Source organism: Silene latifolia, chromosome Y (assembly GCF_048544455.1).
Source record: "Silene latifolia isolate original U9 population chromosome Y, ASM4854445v1, whole genome shotgun sequence".
NCBI lineage: Eukaryota > Viridiplantae > Streptophyta > Magnoliopsida > Caryophyllales > Caryophyllaceae > Silene > Silene latifolia.
Window position 1 is genome coordinate 290,122,680 of NC_133538.1, and position 13,224 is coordinate 290,135,903.

A 13,224-nucleotide genomic window follows, 5' to 3' on the forward strand; every position below is an offset into this window, starting at 1 on the left:
AGCAATCCATGTCTTGAATAACATCGTCATTTCTCTTAGATCTGTTATAGATGGTCTCAACACCTTCAAGATATCTTGAACAAAACGTAATAGTCTCCTCCAATATGTACCCCTCAGCAATCGATCCCTCTGGTTGGGATTTGTTTCTCACATATGATTTCAAATGAGCTAAATACCTTTAGAAAAATGAATTATTTTTGAATAATATATTGAAAAATAACTAGCTAAACAACAGTCCAGGTTTTTAGGTTTTTAGATATGTACCTTTCTATTGGATACATCCATCTATACTGGACAGGTCCACCAAGCTTCACCTCCTCTACTAAGTGTATTAACAAATTAACCATGATAGTGAAAAAGGTTGGCAAAAACTCGATTTCCATTTAACAGAGTACACGGATAATTTTTGATTGAAGAGCATTTAACTCGTTGGAATCAAGAGTTGGAGAACACAAAGATTTGAAAAAAGAAGACAAGTCCCCAAGCAAGTCGATAATTTTTGTGGACTTGGATGCTCTTAATTCTATGGGCAGGATATCTTGCATTAAAACATGATTGTCATGGCTCTTAAGATTAATTAGTCTTCGTTGTTTCATATTCACGCATCTAGAAATGTTTGATCCGTACCCATCCGGAACTCTAACTTTTTGCAAGACTTTTAAAAATCTGTCTTTTTCCTCGCTGGACATGGAGTAGGAAGCTGGAGGCATGTATTTTCCCCCGTTAGGCAACTTGAAAAACACACTCTTTTTGTTCCATAAATTATCATTATTGTCATCGTCACTGTTAATGAGGACATTAGTTGACTCGCCTACTTTTCTAGCTCTATTTTTCCTCTTTCGACGTTTTTTAGACTTGCCATAAATATAATCAATCCCTTCTTGTTGTCTCAAAACATCAGACTCAGTAGCACAAATTGGAGCACTACCATACTCTGTAGTCCCATCAAACAAACTTCCCAGAGAACGATAAGTATGGTCCTCATCTAACCATTGCCTATGTCCAACATAACAAATCTTACACCCAAACCTACCAGAGTTTGTTGAATGAGTGCAACAAGGACAAGCATCATAGCCTATTGTACTCCATCCCGATAACATGGCATAAGCAGGAAAATCATTAATAGTACTATGTAAAGATGCTCGCAACTTAAATTCTTTCCCCTCATAAGCATCAAAAGCATCAACAGCATTCCATAGCAATTCTAATTCATATAATAGGGGCTGCAAAAACACATCGATATCAATACCAGGACTGGATTTTCCAGGAATTATGCATGACAATATAAATGACGATGGTTTCATGCACAACCAAGGTGGCAAGTTGTAGGGTATTAGAATAACAGGCCATGTGCTGTACGTAGTATTCATCAAACGATTTGGATTAAACCCATCAGTAGCTAGTTCTAACCTAACACTGCGAGGATCAGATACAAATTCAGGATAACGAGAATCAAATTGTTCCCAAGCTAAAGCATCTGTCGGGTGTCTTAGTTTTCCATCTTTTACACAATCTTTATGATGCCATCTCATGTCTTCTGCTGTTTTTGGTGAGTTGTATATTCTTTGAAGCCTAGGAATGAGGGGAAAATATCTCATCACCTTAGCTCCTTCACCTTTCTTTGCTTTACCTTCACCATTACTTGTTTTCCATCTTGATGTGTGGCAAACATGACACTCCTCCTTTTCTGAAAATTCCCCCCAATATAGCACGCAGTTACTTGGACATGCATGAATTTTTTCATATCCAAGGCCAAAGTTATTAATTAACTTTTTCCCCTTCGTAATAAGATGACGGGAATTCTCTGATTTGGGAAATGCTTCGAGTAGAAGTTCAATTAATTTATTGAATGAATCATTGGACCAATGAAACATACACTTAATATGAAACAAGTGTAAAATAAAGGACAATTTTGAGAAAGTTTGATATCCTTCATAAAGTTCTTCATTTACAGCCTCAAACAATCTTTTATACTTTGCCTCTTCCTCAATGTTGTTTCCTTTTGATGGTTTATTAGATTCATTATGAGATTCATCACCATATAACTTATCTGAATCATCATTATAACTACATCCCATAGATAGGTCATCAATATCGCTATTTTTCATGTGTGAGTGAGGAAGTTCATCATTAACCCCTTTAGAAAAGTGTGAAACGTTAACCAAATTAGCTGCATCGAATAGACCACTCATATCATCACGACCTACAAATGATCATTTACTAGTGCTACCAACATCAACACTAGTTATATGAGAAAAAACATCCCCTTTACCATGCCAAATCCAATTTGTATACTTTTGATAAAAGCCTTTGAACAAAATATGCCCCTCTATTCACTAAGCGGCAACCAATAACGTAATTTGAAATTTTTACAAGGACACTTTGTTTTTTCCTTCTACAAGACTTTGTTTAGCTATCGCAATAAATTTCAAACAATCATCTATGTAGTTCGAATGGTCATTTGGCAATGTAATCCAACTTGTATCCATGTCTACACAAAAAAAAAAAAATCAGACACACCCATATTGATTAAACATGTATAGTATTTTAATACGCGTAGAAAAAAAACATTTGCTAATGTCCCAAGAGTACAAGATAAATAACGACTAATTATGAAACTGTAAAAATAATAACGTTTATAAATATTTTAATACTCATTGTATGTTTAAGTAGATAAAGAAGTGAACATGGCTTAATTAACTAGAGAAAATAGACTTAAAACGTGAATCACCGAAGTTGATCACAAACAATAAAAACTCCAATAGGAAACTAAACAAAAGAAGAGAAGAGAAGAGGAGAGGAGATGAGAGAATTATTTTATTTGTGGTACCTGATATCCAAAAACAGATGAATCGGAAATTACAAATCGCAACCCTAAATTTTGCGAGCAATCAACAGCACACCTGAGATCCAAAATGTAAAAAAGTTATTACTAATAAAATATTGGAGGGTCAGACTTCAAAGAAAAAAAGTGATTCATAAATTGGATATTCACACTTATAACAACCAGTTCTTTGATTTAACACATGGGAAGGCTTAACACAAGATCAGGTCTCATATCTTAGGGCAAGATATAGAATTATAGATCATTAGCTACGCCAAGAACTATATTGGTTATGATGCAGTTTTCACTGCGTGTCACCGAAGGATGCCTATGGGTGGTGTAGATGACGAGATTTCAGAAATGCTACGATGTGAATTTGATGACATGGTTAGTTGTAGTCCTGGCAAAATTGATCCTGCCCAAATGACCCGACCTAAATAAATCAGCCAGTACCCGAATTGAGGACCCAAGATTTTACCCTTTCCATGCATTTATCGATAGGGACTTTAAAAGCATCCCCGAACCTTAAAATCCTAACCATGTCTTCGTCTTATTCTAACATGCCATAGAACCTTAAGACGGTCTTACCCAAAACTTTGACTAGCATATACGTTCTAGGCATGTCACTATAATCGTCATAATATGCCTTAGCTAACTGAAGAACCAATATTCTTTCCTGACCTAATAGATAGGAATAAATAGTTATCTACTCATACCCGTTGGTGGAAGTAGATGCAGAAAACACAAACATCACTAGCCAAGGAAACAGGTGCCAGTGTTTCTAGCTATAACCAAAGAAAGAAGATGGCAGAGGATAGGCACCAGGTGCTACCATTTGCCTCCAAAAGTTAGAATTACAATGTATGCAATTTATTTACTGTTGAGAAATTGATATATAATAATATACCATGTACTCTTCACAATTGATACAGTAAAGCCCCTCATAGTCAGCTCGATAAATATCCCCATTTGCAAGAACTCTTGAATAGAACTCATTAACAACTGCTTCATGCTGCTACACTAAGACTGTCTTACACCCTAAGATAGTTCATATGGCATCAGCCAAAGTTTGATTCAGAGAATAATTTTTGGGTTTTATACGATGTTCCCTCTGATTTTTTTTTTTTTTACTTTCTACCATATACCCCGCTTTTTAGTGAATCATACGGTATACCCTTAAACTTAATTAATAACTCCAAAATGTGACTTAAGCTAAGTTTAACGTCAAACTCCGTTAACTTGTTGTTTTCCTCATGTCTTACCTACTCAGTTTACATCATCTTCTTTCTTTTTTTACTGATTCTTCCTTCCTTTTCCCCAATATTTTGCTTATTAGTTCTCCTTTCTAGTTTTTTTATCATATTTCTGGCATGAGATTGTTGGTTTCACCAAAATGAAAGCAGCTCTTAAATCAGGCGAGATGGGTCTAAATTGAGACAATAATGAATTTCAAGGTTTTGGGATTAGCATTTACTCGCCTTGTTTCACCATCGGACTATAAAGTAGCTGCATTGATTTAAAATTTCTAATCACTGGGTTTGAATTTGAAGTTTTTTGAATTGGTTTCGATTTAAAAGCTCTTGGGATTGCAATTGTCTTGGTCAAATTTAATACTTTTCTTTTGATTGTGGCTTACTTTGTTCTTGTTTGAGCTTAGAAGTGAAATGAACTTCTGCTGATTACAGGTTTCTAGATTCAATATTTATATATTATCTTTTAATAATTGCAGTGGACACATATGTTCCTTGTATTAGCTCATTAATGTATTGGACATATTTAGCATGAGCAAGTATAGGACTATCTAATTGATAAACAAGTTATGTGTTTTCCTGGAAAACGTACACACTTGATTTGCTAAGTTGTCCTTGGGTAAACTGGGGATTAACGTAGGATGTGTATGGGAGAAAAAGAATTGTGAAATATCCTTTTGACAAAAACCTAAGATCTTTTTTTGTGCAAGGCTTTGTGCTATTGCTAATAAAACTAGGGAGCTCCTAATGCCACGACCTTTGTGGCTAATCCACGGAGTTCTGAAGTACACGCGCCTCTCACATACCTCCTTGGATTAACAACATAGGTTGCAGCGTTAGCACTGCTGTAATAGTAAGGTTGTGGTTAGTCGCATCAAATTTTGCGCTTGACTCTTTTATCATGTTAAGGGAACAACAGTTAACTAATGGTTGTTTTGAACCTATTTTGCTCGTGGAAGAGGTTATTGGAGAAAAAAGTAACATTCATAACTAGCACTGATAAACATGGAGAAAAGATTGCTACTGTAGCAACTGTAGCTGGTTTGATCCCTAGCGAACATTGCAACATCGTGTCTATTGACCCTATCCAAAGCCGAAAAGGGTGACCCTAAGCAGACCCTAACAAACACTGACCAGACCCGAAACTACTACTTTGAATCAAAAACTTACTATTTATGACTGATCAATGACCTGAATTAGGAAGAACGCCCATAACCCTAACCCGATTATAACTTACTATTCATGACTGATCAAGACCTGAATTATCACCCTAACAAACACTGACTGTAATATTCATGACTGAGCAATAACATAATAATATTTCTTGATGATCAAAATTAGGAAGAACGCCCATAACCCGCTTATAAAGCAATTAAAATTACCATCAATAACATACAACGATTGAAAATGAATGAGAAACCGTAACTATGATATCTAATAAGCAGATTGTATCGTCTTTGTGAGGTGAAGAATTAGAATCGATTGGCAGCATGAATCGTCTTTGCCGCCGGTGATTGAACGGAAATTTGATGATGAAATTAAACCCAGAAATTTGAAGCTTAGGGTTTGTTCTATTTTGAAGATAAAATGAGGAGTAGTGGCGGTGCGCGTGAGTAATTAGCGGGGGATTGGATTATTTTAGTGAAATTAGAAATTGCGCCAATCTAATTTAGCATAGATATGGCGGTTTTCCAAAAAAAATAAAAATTGGAGGGTTATTTACGGGTCCACGCTTTATAAAAGTATCAATAGAAAAGTGTCATTAATGTAAGGTATGTGTAGTAGTGGATTATATAATTGTGTGATTAGTACTGACCCCGTCTTTGTTTTATAAAACTGTGGCGATCCATTCGGGGATGGTGAGCAGTTGTTGAGCGAGTTTGATATGGTGCTTATGGACTAGCTGGGATGAGTCATTACTTGCAGTTAGAAGAGTCTTCCGCTGTTGTCAGACATTTTGTTTAGTTATTGGGCTTTTCGTTTTTGGAGAACATGTATTATATTTTCATCAGTTTGGTTTTGGATTGTAATCACTTCAACTTTATTACTATTTAAATTATGTTTTGTTATTGTCTTTTGATTATCATTGCCTCGGGAAACCGGGATGGTGACGTTCTTATACCTGAGTGGTCCTGGTAAGGCACTTGGAGTATGGGGGGTGTCACATGTGATGGATAGTGGAAAAAGGAAAGGGAGATTGACGAGCTTATCGAGGCAGGGAGCATGTTTTAGAGATGTGGGGAGTGATATAGCCGCGAGTTGAGTAATGTAAAAGTATGTGAATATGGGTAAGGGGGTGATGTAAGTTTATGGCACGTGAGAATGAAAAGATTGAAATAAGGGAGGCAAATAGTGGCAAATTGGGATGCGTGAAGATTTATGGCAGGAGATGGTTAGGATTGTGTTGGTTAAGGTTATATTTGATGGAAGGTCGTTATAGAGGTATGGAAACGAATGGTGTATAGGGAGATCGAGTTATCCCGTGATGTGTAGGTAGTGGCCGAGTTTGGGAATTTGTATTATCAAGAGGTGAAACTAATGTGTGATTTCCTTGGGCAATTAACGGTATGAAATGAGTTTTGGTTTCTAACAAAAAAAAAAGTGAGATGGTTTGGACTGATTGGTGATAAGTGTGAGTGATAGCAAGATGAGAGAAGAATCATGGTAAGAAAGAGTAAGATGATACTGATATGAAATAAAGGGATCTGAGTTTTGGAGCAATGAGAAGGTAACCGGAGCACTAAAGAGTTAATTAAGTAGAAGGAATAAGTAGTTGAATTGTTAATTAATTTTGTCGAGTGTAAAAAGAAAAGAATGAGGGGAGTAAACTAGGAGAATGTTGACCGGAGTTATCTGATATAGATGTAAGGAATCGTCGAGATGTATGATACTATCATGAGAATGATAGTTAATGGTTATATATGAGTTTCAGGACAACATGTTAGTCATGAGTTTCGAGGAATTAAGGGAGTAAGAAGTTGGTAGAGTATCTGCACGATATGAGATTTTGGTGGAGAGTTAGACGACGATACAATTAAGGAAAGTATTGGGGAGAATGTTGAGGTAAATTTTGTTGGTGGATTTGATGTTCGTTATTTGCAATGTTAACCGAAGATAGGAAATGAACTGTTATATTTAGAGGTGAGTGTAAGAGATTTGTTATACGAGTAGTGGTGGTGTTGTGGTGTTGTCACTAGTGGTTAAGGGTGATGATAAATAAGAAAGATATCAATTCTAAAGAGGTTGATTTTGTAGAGGCCAGATTAATATGTACGGTTGTGACTTGTGAGTGAGTATAAGATGTGGTTATAGGAGAAGGTTGCTAGTAGTTGAGTAATAATGGTATGGTTACATTTGTCAGGAGGTGATAGTTATGCGGATGGGAGAATGTGTTATGAAGGGCATGCGAGTTAAGCTCGGGCGAGAGATAACCTTTATCAAGTGGTAACTTACGTGATCAGGATTGATTAGTTGGATGTGATTACGGGTCTATAATGTGTATAAACATTTGTGTAAGGTTCTGACCTCACGAGAAGTGGTATGGTATGATAGTTATAAAGTTGTTATCTGAATGTTCTGTAATATATGTTGGTTACGGTAACCTAATGGAATGATATTCAAAAAGTAATAATTTGAGTGATCTGGCATGGCTAGTTATACATGTATGTGTATTCATGATATATGTTTATTCCGTGAAAAGGTATGGATGATATTCATGAGGTTCTTATCTGTTTATTCTGTGTAATATGTTGCGTTGTGATCTACTAAAGCGGTTTTGAGTAGTTTTCTTATCCAGGAAGTTATACTGAGTCAGTGATTATGAGATTGTATAAGTTGCGATGACTATCGATGTGGTGGTGGTGCCTCAGGTGCTGATCCGGGTACGGTACTTCGTGTTGTGATGCGGGTAATTTCGCGCCGCGGTGCAGCTGTTGGTGGCGGTGTTGTGATGCCGTCATCGGTTATGGTGGAGTAGATGGGATACTTATGTGACGAATTTTCGAAAGTTTATACCAGTTATATATATTGTTGTTTTGTTTACTGCTATTTCCTGCGAGTTTCAGTTTGGACAGATCGACGGTTGTTTTGTTTATTGATGTTTCTTACAAGTTTCGGCTAGGGAGTAAGGGTAGAGTATGATATGAAAGAGAGTTGGTTATGTTTTAGTTTTTTTGTCGTGATATAGTAATAATCTGTTAATGGGACACAGTTGTGAGAGGTTGTTACAGTACTTTTGACCTTGTTTTAGATGAGGCAGTGGTGGACATAATAATGGCAAGTGATGTGTGGAATATGTGTTGTACTGATCTAGAAGATGCAGATGGTTCATAATCTTTTATTGAGACAGTGAGTATAGAGTGTTGAGAATTATTATCATGTTAAGTTATGGATGAGTTTTGCGATAATAAAAGAAAAGAACTTGAGGATTTAGTGTGAGTGTGTGTAACACGTGTAGATCATGAGTATACTTTTGGAGATAGGCGCTTTCTATAGGGAGGTATGTCGTTTTTCTGTAATGTGGAAGAGTTGGAGTATTGGTTTTGCTGAGGATTTTATGGTATAGATTAGATGGAGTACAGAATGAATTGAGGAATGAGGACTGTTAGAGGAAGAGAGGCATGGATATAGGAATGGTTGTAGGTGTTGAGGTTATAATCGTTTATCGTTGACATGCGGTGGTGATGAGGATTTTGGGAAGTATTGTAATACTATGGATTTTATAGGCTAGTACTCGACCGAGTGTGGCCTACTCGGTTCGAGTAAAGTGTGTTGGGTATTCAGTTTGGCTTCTGCCCAGGAATACTCGGCCGAATATGGGTAATACTCGACCGAGTAGAGGGTACTCGGCCGAGTATACTTTATACTCGACCGAGTATCCGGTCTGACAGGTTTAATTCCGCGATTTGGTTAAGGTGATTAGAGATAATTATAAATTATACTTTTACGGTTTCTGAATCATTTTACCAAAACTAAACGACGCTCACTTCTCTCTGTAATCACCCTAACCATTCTCAAGGCTAATTGATCGGTCGCAAGTCTACACTTCCGTCTCTTGTCTCAATTTAATGGGTAAGTCTCTAGTTCGTTGTAATATGCTAATAGGTTGTCTTTTAAGGTTTTGTCCCAATTTGTGATTTGGGGGTTTAAGGTTTGTTCGTCATATGTGTGTTGATTGTGGATTATAATTGTTGTATGTGACGATGTGGTAATTGTTGTGCAACTATATGATTGATTGCAGCATAGCGGATTGCGAAAAGGTAGGGTTTCTCCTACTCAGTACTGTTAAATGATTGAGATTGCATATGTTTTATAGTTGTTGTTATCTGCTGATCATCGGAGGTTGGGTGTTGTGGTGACGATGTTGGTGTGGTTGTGTTGTGACGGTTGTGGTGTGTTGACACGGTTGTGATGTGTGTGTGTGATTGTGGTGGAGTCACTTGCGGGAGTGGCTTCACACCCTAGTTCACCCTCCGTGGAACCCGTCACGGGAGGGGATGTGCACATTAAGGGACAGGGATTGTTAGTCGCTCGTTGAAGAGCAGGACTAGGTGAGGATGGGCTGCGGTCACCCACTGGCGGCGAGGATTACCTGTTGTGATGGGTAATCTGGCAGAGCTACACACTTCGGTGTGTAGTCGGTTCTTGTGTTAGATCGGAAGACAAGGGGGATGGAGGATGATCACCCGGTTACATTATGTGTTTGTCTTATCTTGATTGAACGGTACTGACCCCGTGTTGTTGTTTTGTAAAAACTGCGGTGATCCATTCGGGATGGTAAGCAGATTATGACAGGTAATGCAGATGTTTAGCTATGGGACAGTCATGGGGAGTCATCACTTGAGTCTAGCTTCCGCTATTACAAGTTTAGATGTCTTTGATTTCAATTGTATTGAGACCTTATACTTTTATTTTTGAGTCGACCGAGTTTTATGTAATCGCTAACTCTTTATACTTTATGAAATGTGTTTTTGGATTGTTACTTTTGATATATACTTACCTCGGACAATCGAGATGGTAACAGCCTTTCATGCTAGGGTACTCCTTGGTAAGGTACCTTGGTATGAGGGGGTGTTACAAGTGGAATGAGAGCCGACTATTCCGGCACCTAAAACTAATGAACCCAATGAACTTAGGGAGTCTGAATAAAATGAACCCGGGGAGAGTTGTTTGGAGCTACCGCAAGGACTTGGGAGACGTCCCGGAGTCGCACTAAGGCCCTTATGATCTCAAGCCGGTCACATGGGGGGAAACTGTTGTATGTTTGAGTCATGTGTGTTTGATACCTATAGTTTGAATCTTGTGCATGATTGGATGGAATGATGAAGGAAGTGGAATGTGATAGTGGTTGAAAGATGTATTGAGGATTGTTCATGTTAAACTTTGAGCATGGAATATGTTGGCATGTTAAGTGTTGGAACATGATAAAACATGAAAGGTGAATTACGAATTCGTATACGATAGATCTTGAGCATGAAATATGTTGAGCATGTTACCTGTTTAATATGTGGCTTTCAAAAGGGTAGTGGTACATGTGTATAAGATTATGATGATGTTAATGTTTGGTTGTTGGTAGTAGCATGTGATTAAGGTCATGCATCTATATATATATGAATGATGTGTTTAATTTTTCACGTGAGTATGATAAGAGTTCAATTATGTACTGCTTTCTTGAAGTATTGAGTTGTTGTTGTTGTCTTATGCATGTTCAAATTGTTTGGGTTTAGAAAATTTGATTTGTACGAAGATCGATTACGGAAGGGTTGTCTTAAAACTGTCATAAGTCTAGTTCTATAAATGATATGGCTGTGATTCTAAATTGAGGTGATAGCTTGTCTTCTTACGATTCTAACGATAGGTCACACGCTCAAAACGACCAAGTAACGAGTGAGATATGACTGTTTTACGAAAACTGGACGATGCTGAGAATCGTGTTGGTACTCGACCGAGTAAAGTAATACTCGACCGAGTAAGGGCTACTCGGCCGAGTATTCCCAATACTCGACCGAGTAATCCTCTATGATAATTACGTTCGCTTCTGGAGTCGAAAACTTGGCTGAGTAATATAGTTACTCGACCGAGTATCCTGTACTCGACCTAGTGTGCTATGTACTCGACCGAGTACCTCAGTGGGCGGCTATTTTGAGTCAGTGGCTATATTTTCACCTTAATTTTTAAGTCGGTGGCTATGTTCTTACATTTGTTTTGAGTCGTGGGGTATGTTCACACGTATGTTTTGAGTCTTAACGCATTCTTTTATATATGTGACGGTCTTGATACGTAAGTTTCCAAATGTTACGATAAGGAGGATGCCGGTGTATGAGGGATAGGTGTTGGATATAAAGGACATGAGTTATATGTGGTTGTGAGGGATATTGGAACAAGAAAAGAGTAGATTGATGAGCTAATCGAGACAAGGAGCATGTTTTGTGAGATATAATGAGTGATATAGTCGTGGGTTGAGTAATATAAAAGTAAGTGTATATGGGCAAGGGTGATGTAAGTGTAAAGAAACGTGAGAATGAAATATTGAGATGAGGGATACGAATAGTGGCATATTGGGATGTGTAAGTATTTATGGAGGGAGATGGTTTGCATTGAGTTGCTTAAGGATATAGGTGATAAAAGGTCGCTATAGAGAGATGGAAACGAATAGTGTATAGTGAGCTCAAGTTATGTCGCGATGAGTAGACAATGGTTGATTTGGGAATTTGGAATATCAAGAGGTGAGCCTAGTGTGTATTCTTTGGGCAATTAACGGTATGAGATGAATTTTTGGTTTCCTAGGGATACGACATGGAGATACGGCTTATTGAAGAATAACCGTTAGTGTGTAGACTTGATGGTAACAAGTGCGGGTGAATAGTATGATGGGAGGAGATAAGTGATAAGAAATAAAGAGAAGATATCGATATGAATTACTGGAATTTGGGTTGTGGAGTAACAAGAAGGTAATCGGATTACTAAAGAGTTAGGTAGAAAGAGAAAGGAGATGAATTATTAATTGGTGTTATTGAGTAAAAGGGGAAAGAGGGATGGAAGTAAGTTGAGAGAACGTTGACCAGAGTTAAGGAGCATGAAGGTAGGAAATTATGGATATGTACGATAGCCTCACTAGAGGGTGTGAGTTAATAGTTATATAGGAGAGCAGGACGACATGTTAGCCGTGAGTTTCGAGGTATTAAGGAAATAAGAAGCTGGTAGAGTGTTTGCACGATCTGAGATTTTGGTGGAGAGTTAGGTAACGATATGATAAAGGATAGAATTGAGAATAATGTTGAGGTAGATTTTGTTGATGGATTGAATGTTCGTTATTTGGGATGATAACCAAAGAGAGGAAACAGATTGTTATATTAAGAAGTGATAGTAAGAGAGTAATCACATGAAGGATGTTGGCGTCATAGTATTGTCACTAGTGGTTGAGGATGATGTTAGCTGTCCTAATGAGGTTGATCTTGTGGAGGTGATTAGTATGTTTGGTTGTGAGGGAGTATACGATGTAGATATATGAGGTGCTCGCTGGTAGTTGAGTAATAATGTTATGGCTACATTTGCTGGAGGGGTGATAATTGCGTGTATGAGAGGATATGTGATGAAAGCCACCTGAGTTAAGTCGGGATGAGAGGTATTCATTGTCAAGTGGTAACTTACGTGGTCAAGATTGGCTTGTTAGATTCGATTATGGGTCCTTGAGGTGTGTAAAACTTTGTGTGAGGTCCTGGCCTCACGAGTAATGGTGTGGCGTGATAGTTACGAGTCGTTATGTGTGTGTTCCGCATCATATGTTATACTTATATGTGTATGTATGATATCTGTAAGTGATGGTGTGAGGTTCCGGCCTCAAGAGTCATGGTATGGATAATATTCATAAGGTTGGTATTTGTGATCCTGTCTAATGTCTTTGCGTCGTGATCCGGTAGAAAGCGATTTTAAGACAGTCTTGTGGTCAAGGAAGTTGTGTTGAGTCAGTATTATGAGATTGTAAGAGTTGCAATGACTATTTATGTGGTGTTGTGCACTGGGCACGGTAATTCGTGTTGTGATACGAGTATTTTCGTGTTGTCATCGATCGTTGTTTGTTTACTGCTATTTCTTGTCAGTGTCGGTCGGGGCACATAGACCGTTGTGTTGTTTCCTGATGTTTCTTACCAG

General features: G+C 37.8%; 1 protein-coding gene across 1 annotated transcript; it reads right to left on the reverse strand.

Moving 5' to 3' along the window:
• Nucleotides 1-383: 383 nt before the first annotated feature.
• Nucleotides 384-2,192, reverse strand: LOC141630899 (uncharacterized). The gene has a single exon (XM_074443641.1). The coding sequence runs from the start codon at nt 2,190-2,192 to the stop codon at nt 384-386; it is 1,809 nt and encodes a 602-aa protein (XP_074299742.1).
• Nucleotides 2,193-13,224: the final 11,032 nt, after the last annotated feature.